Source organism: Urocampus carinirostris, chromosome 9 (genome assembly GCF_059441175.1).
Source record: "Urocampus carinirostris isolate Australia breed hairy pipefish chromosome 9, RoL_Ucar_1.0, whole genome shotgun sequence".
Classification (NCBI taxonomy): Eukaryota; Metazoa; Chordata; class Actinopteri; order Syngnathiformes; family Syngnathidae; genus Urocampus; species Urocampus carinirostris.
Genome location: NC_142357.1, coordinates 37,497,632 through 37,524,182, shown reverse-complemented (window position 1 = coordinate 37,524,182; position 26,551 = coordinate 37,497,632). Strand labels below are relative to the sequence as shown.

Here is a 26,551-nt window from a genome sequence, read left to right as displayed (position 1 = left end):
TAAAAAAGAATGATGTTGGTTAAAATTCAGAGTAAAGAAAAACATGTTGAATTCATTGTAAACGTTAAAAATCCACTATACGATCTCTTGTTAAAAGTATCTTGTTAAAATGCAAAGATTTACAAATGTATTGTGATATTCTAAAATGTATTTTCTGTAAAGTGAAAAGACAGCTCTTTGATATGCTTTGTTGTCAGTTTTACCAGAGTACTACAAAGAGATCAAAGAGATCAGACCCAGCAGAAAAAGCTAATGTTGTGACTCATCCATTTGCAGAACTGTAATAATAAAAACCTCATCATCCAGTCCAGCGTGAATGTGGATCTTTGGTGGGACACGTACAACGCGGTTACATTGGTGCCGTGACCCGTGACTTCTATCAAACTCGCCGAACCGAGGACTGTCCTACCTGCCACATGAGCTCACAGTATTTGAAATTTTAGTTACATGAGCGATATTGTTTAGCTCATTACAGTGCAGTGTCACAGTGATACGAAGGCTGCTGATTTATTTTGTGATTTTGACTTATTTACATTTTTTTCTGTTAATCTTTGAAACATGTTTAATCAGAGCAATGTGTTAGCTCCACAATTTGACACACCTATTCACTTTGGCAGGGGCAGGGGCATGTTTACCCCCATCCCCTCTGATAATAGTTCTACCCCGGGTGGTGCTACACATAGAGTAGAGGCAAGTTCCAGTGTGAGCACCCATAATGCAGCTGACCAACATGCTAGCCTACCTTCACCTCAGGTCAGACCCACATCTACGCCAAATTCCACGAGTGAAATTTCTGAGGGTTTAGCTGATCACATGACAAATATTATTCAGGAGATAGGACATAAATTGGCTGATAGCATATTCTCAAATATACAGTCACATAATATAGTAGCTCCTAACGCTGCTGCCACACAAGATGTAGCAAACAGATTGAGTCAGGTGGTTACGCAGAGAAAGGTTAAGGAACCGCCGTCATTTATTGGGGATGGCTCAGACTCAATAACAATACATGAGTGGGAAGATCTAATGAGGACATTTATAAAAAGGAGTGATGTGAGACTTGAAGAGCAAGCAGAGGAAATCCTTATACATTTGAGAGGAAAAGCTAAAGATGTAGTTAGGTTTAGCATTAGAAACAGTAATATAGACGTCTATACCCGCCCTGACATGATTTATAGTCTTCTCAGAAAATACTTTAGCTGTACCAAGTACTCTGCTGTCCCTTTAGCTGACTTTTATTCAACTTTGCCCAAAGACCAGGAAGACCCCTATGACTACTGGCTGAGACTAAACAGAGCAGCTGACCTTGCCTCTGAGTGCTTGAGAGAGCAGGGCAAAACATTTGACAACCCTGAAATAGAGGTTACTCGCATGTTTATTAGGAACTGCCCATGCAAGGAACTGGCACTCACTTACAGATCAAAAACCATCGAAAAGTGGTCAGCATGTGAGGTACTAGAGGTGCTGAATGAATACCACGCTGAGAAGAGCTACAAAGCAGATTCCCTACAACAACCTGCGAATAGAGCGGAAATTGCCGTACACAAAGCTGAGGTGAACCATGGTCCAACCCTCGTGCACGAGCCACCTCAGACTTCGAGCCCACAGTATGTCTCTCTAACGGACGTTATTAGTATGTTGGAGAAAGTTCTGATACGTGTTACCTCGAACCAGTTTCAAGAGAGAGGGGGAGCTCCAACCAGGCGACCTGGAGCCAGAATAAATGGTTTCACTGCCAAGCCATGTATCATTTGCAAAGAAGTCGAACACAGTGCTCTCTCTCATTGCCGAGACAAAAACCTTTGCTTTCACTGCCATGCCCCAGGGCATTCTCGACGTGATTGTCCAGTGACGAAAGTTGTCCCGCTGCCTCAGGGAAACTAACTGATCTGCGCTTAGGGGAGAACAGTGCAGATCAACTGAGTATACCTCCCACCACTAATGTGAAGCCTGACATGCAAGACAATAAATCAATTTATGAGTTGTATAGCAACAAGATACCTCCATCGAAGAAGCTGATCTTTCAGGGGTTTCAGAGAATAGCGGAGACGGACGAACTGTTTTACACACCTGTACTTGTGCAAGAAGGCCCCACTTTCAGAGCGCTGTTGGACAGCGGGTCGATGGCTTGTACAGTAAGTGAGGACACAGCTAAGTACCTCCTGCAGCAATTCCCTGATATGATGAGTTACACGGCCGATGATTATGTCATTGTAGGCTGCGGTGGACACCAAGTTTCTCCCAGAGATATGTACGACATTCACGTCACAGTTTACGGGTGCCAAATGATAATACCAGTAATGGTGGTGCCAGGCCAGACAGAACAGATGATCCTTGGCAGCAATGCCATCAAATATATTTTGACTCAATTGAAAAGTACTGATGGCTATTGGAGATTAGTTTCCACTCCTGACAACGGTCTGTCCGATAACCACAGTCAATTCCTGTCAATGCTTTCCAACACAGAGAGATGGAGAGGTGATTGCATTCCAGACAAGGTAGGGACAGTAAAGATCAAGAGTTGCGTGACGCTGAATCCACGGACCGAGTACGTTATTTGGGGCAAGTTACCTGAGTTGGCCGGGGCATCAGCGGGCAGCACAGTGGTCGTTGAGCCAACCCAATCAAAGGCTGCGCCCAGACAAGTCCTTGTCGGACGAGTTGTTACTCCACTCTGGGGAGATGGATGGGTGCCTGTTAAAGTCTTTAATCCCACGGACAGAGTTGTGGTGCTGAGAAGAAACAGGAAAATTGCAGATGTGTCTCCTTGTATCGCAGCGGAAGACCTGCCCAATGCAGAGGAGGTCAAGTGCAACGTGCAGAGTGTACAGAGCAAAGAGGTCCGACCCAGGTCAGAAGAGGACATGATGCGTGCATTGGAAGCTCTGGGACTGCAAGACATTGACCTGAAGTCATGTGAGGTTTCGCTGCAGTGTAAAGACAAGCTCCTTCATATCATCGAACAATTCGAGTCAATCTTTTCTCGCCATAAGATGGACTGTGGAGAGGCCAAAGAGTTTGTACATCGTATCCACCTTGTTGATGATAAGCCGTTCCGTCTACCCTACAGACGTATACCACCAAGTCAGTATGAAAAACTGAGGACGACTCTGAACGAGATGGAAGAGAAAGGAATTATTCAGAAGTCGACTAGCGACTATGCATCTGCGCTTGTTCTCATATGGAAGCGGAATGGAGAACTAAGGGTATGTACTGATTTCAGAAGGCTTAATGCAAGAACCATAAAGGATGCCTACCCACTACCGCATCAAGCTGATGCTTTGGCCGCACTTGGGGGAAATGCCTTTTTCTCCACAATGGATCTGACGTCAGGCTACTACAATGTCCCCTTGCACCCTGACGACAAAAAGTACACGGCATTCTCCTCACCATTCGGCCTTCACGAGTACAACCGGCTCCCTCAGGGACTTTGCAACAGCCCAGCAACATTTATGAGGATGATGATGTCAATATTTGGTGATCAGAATTTCATGAGCCTATTATGTTACCTCGACGATCTGATGGTGTTTGCCCCCACAGAGGAAGTTGCACTCCAACGCCTGCAGATGGTGTTTACTCGCCTTAAGGAACACAACCTCAAGCTCGCACCCAAAAAGTGTTTTTTCCTCAGACGGACTGTGAAATTTCTTGGGCATGTCATCAGTGAGGATGGAATTCGGACTGACCCCGAGAAAGTGAGAGCGATAAATGACGTACAAGTCGCTGATCTAATGGAGTCGGATGGCAAGACGCCATGCCCTAGTAAAATCAGATCTTTTCTAGGCATGGTGATGTATTTCCAAAGCTTCATTGAAGCATGTTCTGCGAAGGCAAAACCTCTGTTCAGGCTCACATCTGAATCTGGTGACAAGCATAAGCGCAAGAGAGCCCGCAAGAAAGGTCAAGTGAAGCTGACGCCTGCAGATTGGTCCGATGCATGCCAGAACGCCTTTGAAACACTGAAGCACGACCTCGTGACAGGTGTCACTCTGGCCCACCCAGATTTTGATGCGCCGTTTATTCTGGCTGTCGACGCATCCTTTGATGGGATTGGAGCAGTCCTGTCACAGCTGCCACCTGGTGGAAAAGTAGCCAGACCAGTCGCCTTTGCAAGTAAGACGCTCTCTCGCTCCCAGCTCAACTACCCTGCACACAGGCTCGAATTTCTTGCCTTGAAATGGGCGGTATGTGATAAATTCAGCCATTGGTTGAAAGGAAGACACTTTACCACGTGGACCGACAATAACCCACTTACATACATTTTGACCAAACCAAGACTTGATGCGTGTGAACAGCGGTGGGTAGCGAAGCTAGCTGCATACAATTTTGACCTGAAGTACATTCCCGGCCCAAAGAACATCGTAGCCGACGCTCTGAGCCGTGAGCCATTTGTACGGTCATGTGTGGGTCATCGCCTTGTTACCGAGCCCTATACTTCGCTCTTGGACCAAGTCAACAGGGTGAACAACAGTACTGTGCAAGAGGTGTTCAGAGTATCCAACAATTGTCACGCTGTTGTAGACGAGAGTGCTGGGACATCAGACGAGTCAGTAAAAAGGGCAATTCCATCAGGCTCCAATGGTTCTGTGACATCAGAAGAGGTTGCTGCTGTCTTCAGTGCTCAGTCCACTGGTGGCGTGGGTCAAGTGATGGGAACAGATGCCAACTTCAATCTTCTGCAGAAGGGAGATCAGTCAACGGCACTCCCACAGAGTCAGCTTGTTGGTTTACAAGAACAGGACAACACAATAAGCAGAACCATGTACTTTGTGCATAGACACAAGAGACCTACCAGGCGTGAGAGAGCTGTCGAGTCGCCTAGTGTGATGAAACTACTGAAGCATTGGAGCAGACTCACCATACAGAATGGCATGCTCTACAAAATAAGGAAAGATCCTCACATGGCCAAGAAAATCTTCCAGTTTGTGGTGCCTGATTCATTGAAACAGAAAGTCCTTAAAGGTTTACATGACTCAGCAGGTCACCAAGGCCAGAACCGTACTTTGTCTCTGGTGAGGCAACGATTCTTCTGGAATGGCATGGAACGTGATGTTGTGAATTATGTCAAATCCTGTCAGCGCTGTGTAGTAGGGAAAACACCGGAACCACACAACCGTGCACCACTCAAGAACATAGTCACCTCTGAGCCTATGGAGTTGGTCTGTATAGACTTTTGGACTGCTGAGCAAGAGAACAAGTCTGTAGATGTCCTGGTCGTAACTGATCATTTCTCCAAGATGGCGCACGCCTTCCCTTGCAGAAATCAAACCGCCAAACAAGTTGCTCGCCGTCTGTGGCAGGATTTCTTCCTTGTCTATGGTTTCCCACGGCGTATCCACTCTGATCAGGGAGCTAATTTTGAGAGCAAACTGATCAAAGAGCTTCTAGAGATGGCAGGGGTGCAGAAATCCCATACCACTCCGTACCACCCCATGGGAAATGGTATCGCAGAACGATTCAACCGAACATTGGGAGATATGATCAGAACCCTTCCCCCTCAGCCCAAAGCAAAGTGGCCACAAATGCTGCAGCAGCTCACATTCTGCTATAACTGCACAGAGCATGAGACAACAGGGTTTGCACCGTTTTACCTAGTGTTTGGTAGGATCCCTCGTCTCCCTGTCGATGTTATGTTTCAACATGCTAATACCAATGATGCTGTTGTCAGCTACTCTGACTTTGTACGCCATCTGAAGAAAGATCTACATGAAGCTGCTCAAATTGTACAGAGGAATACTCTCAGAGAACAGACTCGTCATGCCAAGCTGTACAACCGTAGGGCCAAAGGATCACCTCTCGTCGTGGGAGACCGGGTGTTGATCGCCAACAGAGGTGTCCCGGGGAAACGCAAAGTTGCAGATAAGTGGGAGTCAACCCCGTATGAAGTCATATCAGTCAAGCCTGATCTCAATGTCTACAGAGTCAAGGATTGTCTGACGGGCAAAGAGAAGGTAGTTCACAGGAATTTGCTGCTCTCTGTTAGCTTCTTGCCCTGTGAGGATGATCTGGCCAGCGAATCTGAACACTCAGAGTCTGATGCTGCTATGCATGGAAGTGATGTATGCCCTGATTTACCTGACGCGGTTGAAGACAGTGATGTCCGTACAGTAAACTGGGTGATACAGGCAGGTGAAGAGCAAGTTCATCCAGAGGTAGAGTATAACTCACTAGACAGCAGATCTGATGCCCAGTCCGACTCTCGCAGTGTTGATACATCCAGTCGAGGAAGTCAGCACATCCCCGAACAAGATGTTGACCATACTTCAAGTGACAATACGGAAAGCCCATCACAGTGCTCTGAAAACATGATCCCTTTGGGTATGGGTCTCCCAGACGAGACCCCATTGAACACTGACCATCTGGACGCAGACTCCCCGGATACTGACTGTTTAGACTTGACTGCCCCAGACCTTCAAGCTCAGGTTATTTGTGCTCAACCTAACCGTTATGGTCTTAGGGTCCGCCAGTCCATCAGGCCTCCTAGTCGTCTTATTTGTCAGATGAATGACCATGTGGTAGGTGACAATCCTTTGTCCGCAATATCTGCAAGTTCCTAGTTTAAGTTCAGTAGAGATGCACTTTCAGTTTGAGTAACAAAGCTTGAGTAAGAAACAAGAATTGTGCCTATGTGAGCACTTACAACTACAGGAACAATGTTTGATATTTCAGAGATGTAACAGGCATCTTTGAGTCTGTGCTTAGTTAGGAGTTTGATCGCCTCCTTTCTTTTCACACTCCTTTTTTGGGAGAGTTTTAGAACTGACATGCACTTCAGTTTGTTCCTTGTAATACTGTACCAGTTTTCGTGTCCTCTTTTTCATCAGTATTTGCCTTTTTGGCATGTGATTTTTTTTTCTGTTTAGTGTAGCACTCCCATATTTAGCAGAATTTCAGGGGGGTGTATGTAACGGGTGTAATAATAACTTTTATTTTATTGAAATTCCTGCTAAAATATGTGTATAGTTTTTGGTAAATGTCCTGCAATGCTGAGTCCAACAGTGCCATCTGCTGGTATGGGGTGGGGTTTGGTTTTGGCTTCTAACATGTGACCAGGAGGCGGGGTTTTGTCAGTTTTACCAGAGTACTACAAAGGTAAGACATATCTTTTGGTGCTCCACAAAATAAGTTAATTTTAAACTTTATAACCCCAGCTGACAAATCTCTCACCATGCATAGTAATGTGATTGATATTGTCAAGCTGTTTAGGTTTATTTTCGTTTTGTTTCTGTTTTACTAAATATTAATTCCCCTTGTAGAGATCAAAGAGATCAGACCCAGCAGAAAAAGCTAATGTTGTGACTCATCCATTTGCAGGTAAATTGTACCCATTTTTATACTCATTATTGTTTTTATTCCTATTTTTCATATACATTTAAAAAAGAATGATGTTGGTTAAAATTCAGAGTAAAGAAAAACATGTTGAATTCATTGTAAACGTTAAAAATCCACTATACGATCTCTTGTTAAAAGTATCTTGTTAAAATGCAAAGATTTACAAATGTATTGTGATATTCTAAAATGTATTTTCTGTAAAGTGAAAAGACAGCTCTTTGATATGCTTTGTTGTCAGTTTTACCAGAGTACTACAAAGAGATCAAAGAGATCAGACCCAGCAGAAAAAGCTAATGTTGTGACTCATCCATTTGCAGAACTGTAATAATAAAAACCTCATCATCCAGTCCAGCGTGAATGTGGATCTTTGGTGGGACACGTACAACGCGGTTACATATATATATATATATATATATATATATATATATATATATAAATTTACACACACAAGTTGCGTTAGACCAAGGGTAAATCCAATTTCATATTTCCTGTACATGTATATTTATTTATAGTGTCATTTTAACATATGCACATACGTCTTATGTAAGTAGTACTTACTTATGTACTCCTTTGTTATTTTAATGTTTTTATCTGGGGTACTGGGGATTAAGAAGGCATCAGGTGATAACTATAGGTTTCTATCCCCCCGCTGTATGATAATTTTGATCCCCGCCTCAGAATGGATTCATGTCTTATCTCAGAGGTTTTACAGTATTTCATTATACCTGTTGATAATTAATCAAAACATGAGTTAACGGTAAAACATGAACACCGGCCTCAGTTTTGTGTGTCATTCGTTTTTCAGGACTCAAAATGTTAACAGATGCACCACACAATGCAATATTTAATATTATTCCACATCTGCTGTTACAATCAATTATATCCTGCTTTCCCCTACCTTTTTAAAAGCACGGGCTTTGAAAACAAAAACGAGAAGCATTAGCATTTTGCTGGAGATAAGGGTTGATAGGCACTCATTTCTTTTAAAAATTGAATCAACATGTAATTTCATACATTGGGAAGGATGGCCAAGAAAACTAACATGCATGCAGGTGGGATAAAATATTGCAGAAGCATTATTCTACACATGTTAAGGGCCGTGAAATGGCAATTAGTGAAAAGGACTCCAGCAAGACTGTCATTTCCTATAACTTTTTAAAATGTGTCTAGTTTGACATCCATTGCTGTATGTAACTGTGAAACGTGATATATATATATATATATATTATATATTACACATATAATTGAGGGGAAAACACAGGGGGGCAGGAAGAACAAAAAATTATGAGTAAAAAATATATATTTTTTTGCATCTGCAAATATCCTGAAATCTGAAATAGATAATGTAGGCCTTTACAAATAAAAATGCATTTCCATTGTTTGGCGTCCTTTTTTTCCTTTTCATTGTAAACATTTCATTCATGCAAAAAAATAAAATACAACATGACAAACAAATGGAACATACGTGTTTAGAAGGGCAGCAATGGTATGCATTTATGAATAGCCAGGCAAACGTCTAAATTTGAATTAAAAAGTATGTGTACAGTCTGCAGGCTGCAGTTTGCCCACCACTGAGTAAGGCAATGGTTGTGTGACTATAACTTGGGTGTAATGTCAAATACCTGGCCAAATAATCATTGCGAATCAACAGGAGGTGCTGCATCAGGGACAGGAAGTTACCCTCAGCTTTGGAGTCCTTTACAGTGTTGACCAAAATGTCAAACACTTCCCTCACGTCAGTAGAACAATTTCAGTCAAGGAAACTGTTTTTGTCACATGAAAAGCTCAATATGGATTTGAATGCACATGCAACACTTGCTAGCTGATTCCCAAGTCAAATTAGTGTAAAATAAAACAAAATTAAAAGACAATATCTAACATTTGGGCTAAGAACAGAAGAAATCCCTTAAAATTTTACATTAGTTTTACTAATTTCTATTCATATGATTTCCCCCCCAAACAAATTATTTTTTAAAGAAATGAAAAAGCCAGAGGAAAACGATACAATACTACTTTACTTTGTGATTACATGTTTGTCTTATTGTATTCTCTTAGTAACAGTACCAGAGCGACAAAAACAGACGTGGGATAGATTTTACTGTAATAAATTTAATTTATACTATGACTATAACTTTTACCTACTAAAATGTATTTTACATTTAATTTCAAAACAGTATTTAAATCAGTTTACACGTATTTACAAATTCAGATCTACCATTACATCATTCTGTAGATTTGGCACCACTAAACCACAATAGACAAGTTAAATTCCCCTAAAGTGTATACAAAAAAGCCAATGAGGAATAACAATATAAACGTAATCGGGAATTTTGAGACATCTGGTGTTAAAAACTGTTACTGCAATCTGACAAATTCCCAGCCAGGATTTTCTCCCTTTGTCACTCAGTTTTGGATAATTAAAATTGAGTCAAATAGTAAGAAGTAAAGGGATGATTTTTATTTTTGTATTTCATTTCTAAATGTTTGTAAAATTATCTTAGCAAGTTAAAATTCTCTAACAAATTATTAGCAGTCTTGAAACGGTTTTAAAGTGCAATTATACCGGATGTGTAGTTTTCATTTTAGATGTGAATACTTTATATTAGTTGTGAATATATTTTTCTATTATCTTTATATATTGTATACTTGCTAAATGGAGTGTGACTCCAATGTGATTGTAGCAACACAATTAAAATAAAGATGATTCTGATTCTAATAAAGGACAATAACAGTCAGTCTTGGAAATAAGGGCAGCGCAACTATGAAATAGTTAGATGTGGGTTTTTTTTCTTCTGATTTATGAGACTTCAACTCCACTTTGACCTTAAAGGATATTCCATTTCAATGCGGATGTCATCCAGGCGTGCTTTAAGGTCCTCTGAGTCATCTTCAGCCTGCTCATCAAAAACTGTGAGCTGCACTCTAAGCTCTTCATTTTCAATGGTCCGCACTTCCTGTGAAAAGAAAGGTGGAAGATGTTAAAGAAAACATTTACATTTATTTCGGGATTATTATGGGGTTGTTTTTTTTTACAACATATTGATTCGGGAGAGTGTTTTTGGTACCCTAAGGCAGTCTCTCAGTCCTAATCTTAGAAGTTCAGAACGAATATGGATCCTGAAGTCCAACTCCTCTCCTCGACTGATCAGTGCGTTGATCAGTTGCATGCATCCACCCTAAAGAAAAAAGACAATGGTGCAGATGTTTATTCTCTTGGCATTTGGCATTTCTAACTACAGTAGACCCCTAGCACATGGCACGGCCCTTTTAATGGCACTTTCCCAACTAAATGGCATTAATGTCAAATAATTTTATATCCCAGGAATGTACTATAATCGATCAAGTGGGCATTATTTACCTTCAGTGCAATGTTGGGACTGTTCATGCCAGCCAAAAGAGGCTGAAATCTCTCAATTTCTTTTTTCTCTGCTTCGTCTGTGATGGCCTCGAGAACACGTTCATGACTGTAAGAAAAACATATATAGTTAATATTGAATATCCCAAGTTGATTAGTTTCTAACTCAACAAACATCTTACAGATTGTCAGTGTGTTCCAAAATTGAGATGGCGGAAAGCAGCTTGACGGCATCAACCATCATATGAGGCACTCTTGGGTTGATTGCTCTAACCAGCAAAGGAATTCCCTCATCTGACTCCAGCATGGATTTTAAACCATACTAAAGGAGAGAACAGAAATTGATAGAAAGCTTATCAACTTGTCACTCATTCCACATCAATAAAGTTGTTAATTATAATTCAACTGTTTTCAACTCATAGTAGGAAACAATATTAGTCATTTTTGTTCCAGTTTCCTGCTAAAAGCATTTGAATACCAACTTAGTTTCTGCCACATGCATACGTGTAGCGTTTGATCAAATGGTGAATGATGAAAGTGTCTTACAACAATAATAATAATAATAATACACAATCTTATTCTAATATCAATCAAAGCGATCAAGCGAGATCAAAGCGGCGCTGCCACGAGCGGCTGCCTTTTCCAGCAGCTGCCCTATTGTTTTATTGTCTACTCCTATCTTCGGTGTTTTTTCTTCCCGTTTTGACAACTACACTATGGATTACTTCTATCCTATGGACATGGGTTTTGTATTCAAGGAATTTCAACTCCTTGCCCTGAAAAATTCTCGTGCCGGCGTGATGAAGGGGCCTATCGTGGAAGGAAAGCCGGAGCTAGCGAAGCGGCTAGCGGCGTTATAAGTCTTCGGTACCATCCGTAATCATGGTAAATGCGAACTCACGACCAAATAAGATCATCGAGTGCTGGTGGAAAACATCGAAGCGCACAGGGAGCGCAGTTGCTGTGTTTTGCGTAAACGTGGCTCACGTTTAGCATTCCGGACGCTAACGTGTAGCCACCCGGAGCTACCCGGAGCAATCCGGCTTCAACGCCGCTAAACAGAGACACGAAAGCCGGGGGGAATCGGAGAGGAGGCGGACTTGCTAACACGAGGTGGTGTATCCCTGGATTTTCACAAAGAAAAGTTTTCCATCTGCCGCAGGGATGACGAATTTTTGGACTGGCGTGACGTCATCCACTTCGCTACAAGCACCCCTAGGGCATCATGTTCATCTGTTAATAAACAACGGGGTAGACTGCTGGAAGTGTGAATTTCCCTATGGGGATGAATAAAGTATCTATCTATCTATCTATCTATCTATCTATCTATCTATCTATCTATCTAATAAACCCCCAGACAGTCCTAAGAGATTCAAATACTTGACTAAATGTTTGAGTTTGTGTTTGGGATAATCACGCCCTCTAGTGAAAGTATTTCTAAACAACACTGTGGAGAGGGAGTCATTTGCAACATTTTTTCACATCTTATAATATATTTGCTTTTATGTTTACACTACTGAACAGTAAAAAAAAAGAAGTATTTGAGAAAATAAAATACACTTTTACCTTGTTGTTCATAAAGGCTTTGAGACAGCGGATGATTTCGTGTTGACATTTAACTCCCATCATTCTAAGAAAATGACAGAACTGTTCATAAATTGTTTGCATACACGATGAAGAATTCGCTCAATGTGTGGTTTAAATATCTTACTGGTACTCTTCTTTCTCCTCTTGCAGTCTTCTGAGCAAATTCAACAGCAAAGCCAGGCCTTCATCTCCAAAATTCTGCACCCAACTAAAACACAAGGCAACATAATAACAAAACTGTCGTTTTTTTCAGGTGACCTATAGGTAGGGATTGGCGCCTCACCTGACAGGGTTGTTGTTGAGCGAGACCCGTAGGGACTCCAGACAGCCCAGCAGCTGCGAGTCCCGATAATCAGACTTTAACTCCTGTATATACATCATGGCTGACTTTGAGCTTTCTTTCTGGTCTTGGCCCTGGTGAACAAACACACAGAAAAAAGAAAATTGTGTCAAATTTTGACAATCAAGAAGTGCGGATTCACTCGACTAACCGCTTTAGAAGTGTGGAGGTATTGGGAGACCATTTCACGTTTGATTGCAATATCTTTTTCCCTGAGCGGCTGCTGTTTCTCCTCATTCAGGTTCATATCCACCTGAATACAAAGACGATGATGATGATAAATGTCAGTGCAGGCATAGTAGACACTGGGTTAGGGCATCCCTAATAGAGGTCAACCGATAATTGGGCAGGGCGATTATCGGCACCAATATTTGGGAAATTGACAGATATCGGTATCACGATATTATGAAGCCGATATAGCTGATATTAAGCTGAACACCGAGCAACAGTTGGACCGAGCCATTTTTTCTTCTCCTGCCTTCTGTCTCTAAAGCCAACCACCACGCAACTTCTGGTTGGATAAAAAATCGGGAGGAGCCTCTGAAGCCAGAAATTCCAACCTTGCACTGTCTGCAGACACAGACTCGAGCGAAAGTTAAGCCTCTCGCATTTTTTTCCTATCTGCGAATACCTTTCACATTTGCAATAAGCGTCTTTCTTCTCCCCACCCCCTTTGTGACCGACCTTGACTGAAATGGCAAGTAAATGTAGTAAATGTGCAGCAACGCACACACGGAGGCAGGAAACAAGGGTGTTGTGCCTAATGCCGACTTCCAGGCAGAAGTGATTGAATAAAAAAAAGTAATCGTTGTCTGTATGATGAGTTAAGACATTCATGCGAACGTCACTCACACTGGAGGCGACCCAATGTAGCTTAGCGCTATAATATTCACGACCAGGGGCAATTTTAGGTTCGGTGCATTGGGCGTGCTAAGCAACCAGAGTGTCATTTCACTTTATCTTTACACCAACATCCATAAACAAAAATATTTTAGTCAATAAACATATGAAATTAGTAATTTAAATAAGTAATAAATACCAGATCTATAAATAATCAACCTCCGTGTTCTCAAACACAAGCCGTTTTATTACCAAGAAGAATTCAGTATCATAAAAATCCGTATCAATTAATATTTTTAATAGTGAATGGTTTATAGATAATCCATCAAAATGTAATGATAGTGTGGTCAACTGATAAGGAGACAATACATAATTATCAGAATTCATCTTAACGCGGTAACAGGAATCAAATGGACGGAACCGTTTCAAAGCAGGGGAGTATTTCCAATGCTGCATTGTTTTGTTTTGTTTCTCTTTTTATTATTATCTATTTAGCATTTTTATCATATTTAAACTTATCCTGTCCTATATGAAGGAGAACAGTTTTAAAAATGCTATAATTTTTAGGGGTGCTTGAGCCCCCCAAAACGGTCTGGTTACACCAATCTTCACAACCACGACTGGTTGTAGTCTTTTAAATATAGTGCTGTACTATATTAGCCATATGCTATAATAGCCTTATTTTAATGCATGTTAATTGTTTGTAGTTGATCACCGATAGCTATGACCAAAGCTTAATTGTCATTGAGACCTTCGTTTTATTTGATTTCCCATGTAAACTAACACACTTATTAGCCATGTGAAAGGGAAAGATTAGTCATGTTAATTGTGTCTAAATTGTAATTTATTCCCAGGGTTGGGTAGGATTACTTTAACTGGATTACTTTCAATTACTTTTGGATTACTCCAAAACCAAATATGCTAATAAAAGACAAAAGAAACTAAATATGAATAGAATTACTAAATTTTGTGCAGGCTTGGGGAGTAACGTAATACATGGAATGGCAAAAATGATGTTGGCAAGCTGTTTGGATTTATTTTCATTTTGTTTCTGTCGCATTTGATGTTAGTTTTGCCAAAGATCAAAGCCAGGAGAGAAAGCTTACCACGTGTTGTGAGTCATCATTTTATTCATATTTAGTTTCTTTTGTCTTTTATTATCATATTTGGTATTGGAGTAATCCAAAAGTAATTGAAAGTAATCCACTTAAAGTAACCCTACCCAACCCTGTTTATTACATGTTAAAGTTTCCATTGCGTTAATAATGTTTTATTTGAATTTATAGCAAATAATTGATGTTTCTTTTTGCATTATTAAGAATTTCTAACACCAATTTTTAAGCTTTTACAACAAATGTATATCGGCTGCAAATATTGGTTATCGGCCCCATCTTTATACTAATAATCGTATCAGTCCTGAAAAACCCAAATCTTTAATCCCTACTATACAATTATTCAAAGTTATGATGAGAAAAAAAGTATTTCAGGACCTCATTTTTTCCACCACAAGACATCCAAAATATTGAAAAAGAAAACTTGAAAAATTCAAACTTTGTGATATTCATGTGTCTGTGCGAGTTATACAAGTCGTAAGTCTCTAAGTTGCCTGTCTGCAATTGGACGCCATCAAAAGACCCTGGTCTCCTAATGGTCTGAGTCACAGCATTATGAAGATGGCAATATGCTATTGAACTGAATTCTCCCACAATGACTTTCTCTCTTTGTTCAGTTCAGAATCTAGTGTGCTAAGTAAACACTTTGCAAGAGGTTGCAATACAATTTAATTGTGTGAAATATTTTGTTCTACAGAACTTTGGTGCCGAAGAAATTTACACCGGATTAAAATAAAAACAATGGATCGTCGACGCTTGGGTGGGACTATTGTTAAAGTGACTCTGAACATGACTCTGAAAGTGAAAAAAAGCAAATCTTTTAATGGAGATTTAGTGAATCTGTTCGGGTCAGAAACAGAGGACAATGATTTTGAAGGTTATGCCATGGAGTACCGGTAAAGAATGTGAGTGCAAAACGGTTTTGCACTAGCTCTATTTTTTTAAAATTTTGTTTTATCCATGTCTTTAGCTTTGTAATCAAAACTTAGATGAACCCCCGAAAAAATCTGTTTTGCTTCCGTTGTATTATTTGAATGTGCAAGCCGTGGGTTCCCATGCCTACAGCGGTGTGCACCGTATGTATGTGTTAAATACAGAAATAGAACAGGCTACAGAGACTGCACCCATTCACACGGTGTGCCCTATAGTCGTGAAAATACAGTACTTGTATATTTTACCTAAATAGTACTTATGTACTTTTATAAATGTTAATGTATTTGGGGTACTGGGGTTCAGAACACGTTCGCCAAAATGATATTCTTGACCATATAGCAATTTTACTGTACCACACCCTTACAAGATAACCCAAACTTATGCTCATGATTTTCTGTTTTTTTCCACCTAAAGAAGGACACTTTCTCACCAGCATCTGTTCAAAAAGCTCCAGGACATATTCATCTGTATGGTCATGCAGCATGGCACTAGAAGCGTTGATTTCATAGTTGGCGGCTGCAGAATGCCGCTGACCCGGGCCGATGTGGCTCGGCTTCTCTTTGTCCTTCTTTATCCTCATGCTGGTGAAACGTTCCAACTATATTTAGCGTAAATACAGCAAACATTAGAATGCTTTTGAGTTTGAATTGAAAACATGCAAATTCAGTACGAGACAACAAATAATCCCTAATCAATTTTCATTCTGGTGATTCCACATATGAGTGTATGAATTAATCAATGTTTATTTTTTTACAATGTTCTTGGAATTATTTAAAAACCTCATTTTGGTAACTTTAGAAGTTTGATTAGGGATTCTAAAAAGTTCACAAAACACAGTGAAACCAAAATAAAATGCTTCAAAAGAAACATGCAAGTGCAGGGCTCTTGTTATTAAACAACAGACGTACTAATTTCCCACATAGTGTATGCATTTTTGACTGCCAAATGGGAAATTAGTTATGTTAAATGTTCCGGACTCATTTCTAAAACATGCAACCTGGCAAGGGGGCCCGGTAACAACAAGTATGTCTATGACCAAGTGTGTTAAGGTGGACTAAAAAGTAATAAAACAAAAGTTGAATGCAAGATGAGTGTGTTTATTCACAGACAAGATGAATGAGGCCAGCCGGCTGGTGATAGAAACCTACCTCATCAGGAATCAGACGTTTCAGTGTCTAGAAACAAGGAATGGGGGGAATAGATTGGCATAGAAAAGGTAGGAAACAAAAAAATCAGAAGGGAACCATTTAAAAGAAGGCAGGTTGAGTGGAAGAAAAATCCATTTCAAAGAATTAATTGTAGTCAAGGAAAGAACACAGACTATAATCAAATCAGTCAGGCAGGAGTTATAATCAAATTCTCATCAAAACAATTATGAATGGAGTAAGACATTTGAATCACGGCAAAGAGTGAAAATTACTCAGATGATATTGATAAAAATAGTCTTTAAGGTCTGGTCTCAGTAGGGCCGTTATTTCTATCTATGCAATAACAAATCATGACCACGAGATGTCAGGCTACACATGCAAATGTTAATGTCCTAAACCAGACGCCTGAAAAATCTAACGATAAGCAATTTGGGTACTTCAGTTCAGTACAGACTTAATGAACATCTTCAGAGAAAGAGGTGCCAGGAAATCATATTTATGATTTTTTTTTTAATTCAAACCAGGTAAGTCTATTCCTCCCTATTAATATATCCCATGAGTCAAAATAGTGTTTTTCTTTCAATTCAAAATAAATAATGTCCATTTTACAGAAAAATTTAAATAGTGCATTGATATTTGCATTAAACTACAAGCGTTAAGGGGGATAAAGCAATACAAATGTCAAGGTACCAATTGAATTCCTTTAGAAACATGTAGTAAAAATTATTACAGAAGTATTGGACGGAAATAACACAACACTATATTCTATGATACGAAATAATTAAAAAAACAAGTGTTTGACAAATAACAATAAACGAAAATCCGTACAAAGGTTTGCTATACACCTGCAAAAGTATATGATACTCTTTTCCTACCACCTTATCCAAAGATCACATTTCATTTAGACTTGTCACACAAAACTGAAAAATAAAGTGCAATAAATTAAATGTTTATGTGTAGCAAAATTATTATCCGCCAATCAAAAATGTAAACAAATGTGTGTTTGGGGTTACATCTTTGAATATGATCAACCTTCCCAATGAGCAATTAATATAGAATATGCTTAAAAAGCCGCCCCTTGTGTTGTAATAAACATGTAATCTTATTTTTTTCTTTTTACTTTATACATTTTATTTATTTATTTTCATATTGTTTCCTCTATTTCTGAAGCATGTTTTGTTCCTGTGTTAACCTTGTAGTGTTTGAGTGCTTAATGCCAATTTTATGATGCAATGTTTTTTTTTTCGTTTTTTTTAAAGGTAAGATACTTTATAGCACTGGTTCTCAACTAGTCTGAGGACTCACCATTCCACCCTAATGACAAGCTGCAACCCAAATCAAGAAAACATGACCACTTCTCAAATGTATCCAAAGAAAGGATTGTGTTGTTTAAAACAAAGATAGAATATATTCACCATAAAAAAAAGACCAGCGAAACCAAAATTAAGTACCAGATATACTTACACTTATGCCCACATCGCATATAAGCGACCCCCCTAAACCGCTTTAAAATAGCTACACATCAAAATAAATTCAAAATAGTAATAAAGGCTGTGCTAAACATTGATGATTATTAAAATTTGTAGTTGATAAAAAAATGATCTAGTGGGCAGTATGAAACACTTGTGAGTTTTTCGAAGGTAGTAACGCTTCAACTTACAGTATTAGCTAATGTTTAGGGATATGGTGACCTCGAAGATTTTTTTTTTAAACTGTCATTACCTATGTTTCATGTTGATAATGTCTGTACAGCCCTTAGAGACTTGTGATTTAGGGCTTTACTGTACAAATAAACATTACTTAACTTGGCGTTTATTAAACGGCCTAATGGCGTTCTCTGCTGAACAGAAATGGTGCTGCAACTTTACAACTTCACAAGATCCAATGCACCTTTTGCAATTATAAACGTGCTAAGTGGCTCTCAAATTGTGCAACACGATGAATCGATGAGGTAACACTTTTAATAATCAATCTAGTCGATTCGTTGTTGCAGCCCTACATTAAAGAATCATAAAACAATGATTCAAGTCACGTTTAAGTTTGCCTGGTGGTTCAGAAGCTCAAGGTATAACTTCTATGACCAAATGTGGATTGATAAAAATAAAGATGAAATAAGATTGTGATGATTCAGTAAAGCCATCAAGCTAACTATGAGAATTACGTTTGCTTACCATGTTGCCATGGAGCTGAGCTAAATTACATCACATTGAGGGAAGCGGTTTCAAGCAGACACACCCGAACAACTCAACGGCAGGAAATGACACACAGAAAAGTGCAATACATCTCAAGAGTCATAAAAGTCTTGATTTATTTGGAGCTAACTCTTTATGTATTTTGGAATCTGAGACAAGTAAGCTTTACCTATTCACTTAAGTACATTTCATAGACATTCGTAAACAAAGCGACGCCGAATGTGCTCTACTTCATAAATAGCACATCAAAAAGCAATGCAAAGATGACTCAGACTTTTAAATCAAGGGAAATAAACAGCTGTTATGCAAAGCTACAAAAAAGACAGAATAAGGCAAACAAAGTGGGCAAAACACTGATAACATTTTCGAGTTCTTAAATATGACTCGAAAGAGGGTGAGAGAAAGTGTAAGCATTTTTATGAGCCACTTGCTTATACTGCTGCCTTGCACAAACGACCAGCAAGTGAGGAGAGATAAGCAAATACAATAATGGGGAAGAATAAGAATATATCCTGTTTGCTATTTTTGCGCCACTTCCGGACAGCCCACTGAAACATGGCTGAATAGCATGTGCTCAGACCTATTCTTATTTTTGCACAATGCTGCTGCTAAATGTCATTCCACTATTTTTATAATGCACTTACAGCCTAGGCCAATCCAACATTACAATGTATATATGGCCAATCTATCCTGATATTATTTGTTCTTATATTGTTTTCTTTAAAGTCTTCGATTACATGTTTATCCTGAAGTGCCACGTAGACTACGTTATGATTAATGATGAGATAAAATTTAATAAAATGTAAACAACAAAAAACTATATATTAAACAAAAAGTAAAAAGTGTTATTTCAGTCAGGAAATAACAAGTAATTTCAAGTCATTTTTATTTGTATAGCCCTTAATCACTAAGAGTCTCAAAGGGCTTCACAGGTTATTACACAGACTATTTTTTCAGACTATTATTACACCATCCCCTGATCTGGAACCAACATGAGGGCAAGGAAAAACCCAAAAACCTCAACATGAGGAAAATGAAGAAACCTTGAGAAGGGACCGCACAATCCTTCCAGGATTACCAGACAGCAAAGGATGTTGCAATCACAAATAATACAGAGATATTGTCCACGAAAAGTATAGGTTATTCATATGCAATAGAGTAGAAGGGAGTTTTAAGCTCAGATTTAAACATTTCCACTTAGGTTGCAGATCGGATCTCAGGGGGAAGAGCATTCCACAGCACCGGTGCCCGGATGGAGAACGCTCTCGAACCAGCGGAACACTTCTTGGCTATAACACTATACTATACCAATGTGTAGTCCTTTTTCTTCATATTTATTTTTAATAAAATAACAATGTATAAATGGGGATTATATACACACATCCAAGGAGAAATTATGTATAAAAGATTAGATAGATAGATAGATAGATACTTTGTTCATCCCCGAAAGGAAATTCACATTTCCAGCAGCATCCCTGAGCTGAGAACAATCGAGAACAATCGAAAATAACACGGGAGCTGCTGGAGTGGCTGCCATTCGTGAAGGCGCCGGAAGAAAAGATTCAATTTGAATCATGTACAAACAAACAAACAATTGAATCATGTACAAACAAACAAACAAACAAAATATTCATGTTTCAATAAGTGGAGTGTTAATAAAATGGGGGGAAAATAATTTCTGATACTGATACAACCAGGTAAAACTAATTTTAAGTTATTCATATTTTATTCATTTCTTCTTTTTTGCACAATGTTGCTGCTTATGTCATCGCAATTTTTGAATATGTGCACTCATTCATTGTATACTTAAACAACTGATTCACAAATAAATATATTCTAATGTTCTTTTCTATTTTTTTAACTCTAATATTTTCTTTTAAGTCTTTTATTACATTTTTATTCTAGAGTGACACTTCTATTCTTTTTGCAAACAACGTACACTGTGTTTATCAATGAAAATAAAGAAAATTTTATTGCATTCTAAATGACGCAATTATATGAAAGGATATATCAGGTGAAGCGGAGCCTAATATGAAATTGGCAATTCATTTTTCTCGTGACTCTGCATTCTTTGGATCGCCTGCCTCTACAAATTGGTCAATGGTTCTCTCATTACACAACTTTGCTTTCACATCTAGTCACAACAGGCCCTGAGGAAAACCAAACAGTCCGCTCTGCCAACATCTATGAGCACAGCATACGAATTTTTGATTACTACGTAGACGTAAGCACTGTGATAGATTTACACATATAGTAGATTGCAGAAGTCTCAACCTATATAAACTTTATGAAAGGTACACATGACAAGCCAACAGCACAGCAAATAACCTTTCCTTGAATATTTCACATTTGTTGATTAACACAAGACACAGGCAGACCTAATTAAAGCATAAAAGGCCATTCAATATGTATCTCTTCCTTTAAAGAGCACCATTAGATTCTGCTGCAACCTTGACAAGCTAATAAGTCACACTAATGATGATGCATATTTTGCACTTTATTCCGCAAGTAATAAAGCCAATTTACAGCACAAATTAGACAGTAGCCGATGTTTTGAATGTATATGATACAACTAGCAGCATAATAAAAATACACTATATTCATATTTAACAAAGGGCCTGTTCAGAAAAAAAAGGAATTGCGCCCTCTTTGACGTAAGCCCTCTAACATACTTCTTAACTAATGGGTTTAAGCAAGAAACATGCATTTAAAATGACTTATCAGTATGTTGGTTGTTTGTGGCTCATCTCGGGAGGACACTCATGTCAAGCAGAAAATTCACCCTTCATGCAACTTTGCGTTTACTTCCTCGGGGAACGACCTCAGCAAAAGCCCAATTTAAAATAATGACTACAAGTACAGTACAATTCAGTACAAGTGTATTTGCGAGAGAAATACAAAGTATAGTACAGAACTTGCTGACCACTGACAATTGGTCTCAGACCAGCCAGTTATGAAACGAATCTTGCTGCAATACACTTAAAAAAATATATGTATTCGTTCATAAATGTTCATGTAATGTGACATGAGGGAACTCTAATTGGCCATTAAGGCTGTAAAAATCTAACCCGGCAAGTGCAAGTCATAGACCCATTTCATAGTTTGATCTATTCGAAATCCTCTCAGTGTATGATTGATGCTTGTCAAAAGTAAGAAAATGACATTCATGTAGGATAGTGCACTGTGACGATAAATGTTACGATAGAAAGTCAAAATGTTTTATAGTGTCTTTAACCATTCAACATGTAAAAAGTCTAAATTTGTGGATTTTCTATTTAAGTATTGTTCATGTCACACAAGCCTTGGTTAAGAAAAATATATAACTCATTCTTATCAAGTGACATTATATTACTGTACATATTACCAGCTATAATACATAAAAATAGATTTACAAAGAAGAGCAGCTTCAGCGACAGACTGCTGTCACAGTCTTGTTCCACAGACAGACTGAGGAAATAATTTCTTCCTCATGCAATGAGGCTCTTTAACTCCACCCGGGGGAGTAAAAGCCCACATTAAACCACACCCCCACATTGCATATTACGGTATTTTTATTACCGTGTGTATTTTATGTAGCACTATCTAAATACTCTATATTAACACGTTACATTGGGTATTTATGTATTATATTCCTTTTACTTTATTATTGTTTTATTTTCAACACAAATATACTGCTGGAAGTGTGAATTTCCCTAAGGGGATGAATAAAGTATCTATCTATCTAAATGTTGATTCCTAAGGGGGTAAATGTAACGTTTGCCCAATATCAACCTTAGAGGTCTCTGATAGTGGCAAACATGAAGCAAATTTATGGCAACAATCAACTAAAACAGTATTCAAATATGTACACAACACATTGTGTTGCATTTAACACACTTATTTGTGGACTTGGCAGCTCGATCTTGACAAGTACAGCTGTCAATCTTAATTAAACCAAGTCTAAAGTGCCCCATAACAAGGAAGTCATAATTGGCCGTTATGGATAATTACGGTGAATCGCAAAGCAAATAATGATGAAGGACACTCTTGCTTTTGCACCAAATTTATGTCCATTGAGCACTAGTGCTTTGTAAATATTTGTTAACTAACATTTTACATCATGACTACTCAAAATATATATTTAAAACATAAATTCCACATACTAGTGGTTTATACTTCTTTTAACATCTGTAATCTGGCATGCGTTTGTTGCATGACACAAATTCTATGGTGACAAATTCAAATAACAGACCGCTCTCGTCAAGGACATAGCTCAAGTTTGTGGAGGACACCGTAGTCATGCAAACACAGACACATGTACTAGTGTTAGCTCTGAAAACAAGATTTGATGACTCATGTTTACGCATACTTCTGTCAGAAAATATGCATCATAGGCATTCCTGATTCATGCGATATCTGTCACCTTTTAACTTTGTAATGAAAAATCAATGTTGAAAAAGTCTCATTTATAGTTTGAAATAAACATGCCAGAAATTGTAGAATATGACTGAGCAAGATTAATAGTCAAATATTAAGGTCCGACATATGTGGCACGACTGTTTACTTTGTGATCATGTGTCTGTCCTGTTTCTCCTCTATGGTTACTGATTGTCAGTGTCCTATCGCTTTTCACCTGTTGCTAGACATGAGGAAAGAACAGAGTTATGCAAAATAAATGGCTTGTGACAGGCGCCAGTTCTTGGCAGATGCTTCAAGTGAATCAGATGGAAATTCCACATGAGGTCATAAAGAATGAATGGGCTAAATTTGTTATTCGACATAGCATTAGATAGAGAGGAATTAAAAAGGAAACATCCCTTCTAGCACAAACAAGTTGAAGAGACGTCTACACAGCGTCAAGGTTTGTGTCCAAAATATGCTGTTAATTCTGTTTAATAGTTAAATAAGAAAATACTTATTTAAAAGTCACCTAAAAAATGTCAATGTGTAAGTCAATTTGAAAAACTGTTTGGGATTAAAAAACATTTCAATTAAAGCGTTAATGCTCATTTGTGGAATTTTAAGAACTAATTTAATAAATAAGGGTGGGTGAATCCCTTAACCACTAGGGTCGTAGGGGAGCAATTTCCGGTGGTGTGTCTTGGGGCAAGTATCCCTCTCCAGGTTAACAATGTTTCGACCCAGTCTCGAACCGGGGACCTTTCGGACCCAATTGGGCAGGCTTTAAAACCCAACTATTAATGTCTTATGTTGTTAACAGTTTAGATCAGGGCTATTTATACCCAAAAGAACCATGATACAAAATATTCCCAGATTCTTTTTGAGAGAGCCATACCTTTAATCCAAAGACAAATTTCAGCAAAACGGCTAAACCCGCTCTCCAAACAAAATCTAATTTTTCAGCGCATATTATTTCAGTGTGACGCTTGATGATTTGATATGTATAATATAAAACCAGAGCCTGTGTCCCATATCAACAAATATACTCCTTTAAACTTGTCTCCCTCCCGCAATTGCTTAAGTTTAGGCTAATTTTTTTCACAAATTATGGTTTCAAAACAAAGTGCAAGCAGAGCGCTATTGTAAAAATGTCGCAAAATACTGCAAATGAGAAAACCAACGTATTAACCTTCGGTGCAGATGGCGCTGGGCAGAGATGTGTGCTGTGAGCATAGCTGCGCCCACACCTACCGCTCATCCTTGCTTGGCTGGCATTTCTGGCTGTACAGTTTCTTTGCAGGTTTTCATCATAAAGTTTCTAAACAGTGACCCTAAATTGTTTGACGCGCTTCCATATAAAAGATTCCTTAGCAACGTACACCGAAAACTGTTTTTTTTGTGTGATGCCTTTAATGTAAACTGGAGTGGGAAGTATGCTCTTTATATACTGGACCAAACCACCCATGCTAACAGCGCTACGTTAGCTATGCGCGCATTAGACTCAACCCTGTAGTCATCAGAATCAGAAAGCTTTAGATGAGATTAGCAAGGGTATCGTTTTTTTTTTTTTTTTCCCTCCCAATCATATGTACTCATGAAAAGAACCAGATACGGCTTGTGGGCCAAATGTACTCAGAGATGCTAAAAGGAAAAAAATAAAATATGATAACCATGGAAATTAAGCTTTGGATGAATAAGACATACAAAGAAGGCACAAATCACTACCCTCTCGAAGTTGCATGGCCGTAACCAATAGACGATCAGGACTATTATTAAAAGGAAGGAGAACATTAAAGCAAGTAAATCTAAGAGCATGACAAGCCTTGCTAGTTGAAGGTTTAAATCAGTGTAATTTTTAATCTCCTGTCTTCTCCCCTTTTTGCATCCACCCACTACGCCACTGTACCAGGTCATGTCACATCACACCAAAGGTAAATACAATTCAGTTTCCTTTATATATTAAGTTATTTATATCCTATTTTGTCATACAGTGTATCACACTAAATATAATTAACTGTGTATTATTTTGTTTTATTTAAATCGGAGGTGCAAGTATTGTAGTTAATTACCATACTTTATATTCCTTGCAACAGGGCAATTTCACTTTGGGATCCCCACATCAGAATAGATTAATGTCGTATACCGGGGTCAACCCACAAAAATACCGTGAAATGTAAAGTTGGGTGCAGGTACTGTACTTCTTGATACGAAAGAGAAATAAGATAACATTTTACGGTACAATCGGTGGAACAAAAGGTGTTGCAAGTGGAACGTTCGTTGCCTTTGTAGTTTTACTTCAAAAACGAAACATAACGCCATACTTTCAGGCAAATACTTACAAATTTCTTCTTGCCCTCTCCATCCTCGTAGCCCTTTTTGGACTTTTTGTCTTTCTTGGGACCAGGACCCGAAGCGGAGTATCCCGTGTGTGGATCCATTCTTGTAAAGTTCTAGTGGAAGTCAGAACTGTCTCCGCGTGGAGGTAAACTCGCTGACGGACGGGGAAAAAAAGAAACTTAATGATCTGTGTAGTGAGCAAAGCGGAATTTTAATAATGACGGGAATCTCTTCTGGTTTCCCCGCTAACTAGCAACAATTAGCATAAGTTGCTAATGATCTGGTTCTGTGCCAAAGACACCGAAAGGAACCCCTCCGCTTAGAAGGAGGGAAATTCAAAGCGCTAAGCGTCGCTGTCGTTCGGGGTAAAGATAGACGAACAATTTAGAGTTGTTGAATTAAAATTATAAATCGTACAAACCACGACTTGGGTCTTGGAAGTTCGCTTGTGACGTCACTAGAAGTTTGTTTCGAGTTTTTAAGTTCACCAAACACGGCTAGCGTTAGCCTTAGCTAGCCTGCTTTGTAAGGAAATTCCACACAATGCAGTTTCGATTCAGACTTCGTCAGTGTTTCCCCGGCGGTTATAAAGTTTCCGTTTGGCTTTCCATTCCGCGACTGGGGCTGGAGTTAACTTTTTAAATGCGACATTTTGACTTGAAAACGGAGTCCGTCGTCTTCTTGGACTATCTTCTGACAGTCCGCCTGAAGTTTGTTTGGGGGCGGGGCTTCATCCGACAACCTCACCTGCACTGCTTCCTTCATTGATTGAGTTCATTTCCGAAATAAAAACATCAAATACCATAATAAAGAAAATAAAATATAAAAATGGAAAAAGAGGAGGAAGAGCGATATTTGTTTTAAAGTGCGTAGAGTAGGAAAAAGTTCAAGAACTCATTTAGTCCTATCCCAAAATATAATATAATACAATACAAATAAAATAATTCATATTAAATAACAAAAGCATAACAATTGGAGAATAATAATTTATCTAC

The 26,551-nt window shown here is 38.8% G+C and overlaps 1 protein-coding gene across 1 annotated transcript in view; it reads right to left on the bottom strand.

Moving 5' to 3' along the window:
* The window catches only part of diaph1 (diaphanous related formin 1), a 125,721-nt gene extending 99,424 nt beyond the window's left edge, over positions 1–26,297 (bottom strand). Inside the window, exons 1-13 of the mRNA XM_088343679.1 lie at positions 25,978–26,297; positions 25,559–25,710; positions 16,648–16,674; positions 15,930–16,097; positions 12,766–12,867; positions 12,558–12,688; positions 12,399–12,482; positions 12,254–12,317; positions 10,870–11,009; positions 10,691–10,796; positions 10,398–10,508; positions 10,168–10,286; positions 8,955–9,071 (exon numbers count right to left, since the gene is read on the bottom strand). Of these exons, the coding sequence (XP_088199805.1) occupies positions 8,955–9,071; positions 10,168–10,286; positions 10,398–10,508; positions 10,691–10,796; positions 10,870–11,009; positions 12,254–12,317; positions 12,399–12,482; positions 12,558–12,688; positions 12,766–12,867; positions 15,930–16,097; positions 16,648–16,674; positions 25,559–25,657 (1,268 nt within the window). The 5' untranslated portion in view covers positions 25,658–25,710; positions 25,978–26,297. The remainder of the gene's footprint in view (positions 1–8,954; positions 9,072–10,167; positions 10,287–10,397; positions 10,509–10,690; positions 10,797–10,869; positions 11,010–12,253; positions 12,318–12,398; positions 12,483–12,557; positions 12,689–12,765; positions 12,868–15,929; positions 16,098–16,647; positions 16,675–25,558; positions 25,711–25,977) is intronic.
* Positions 26,298–26,551: the final 254 nt, after the last annotated feature.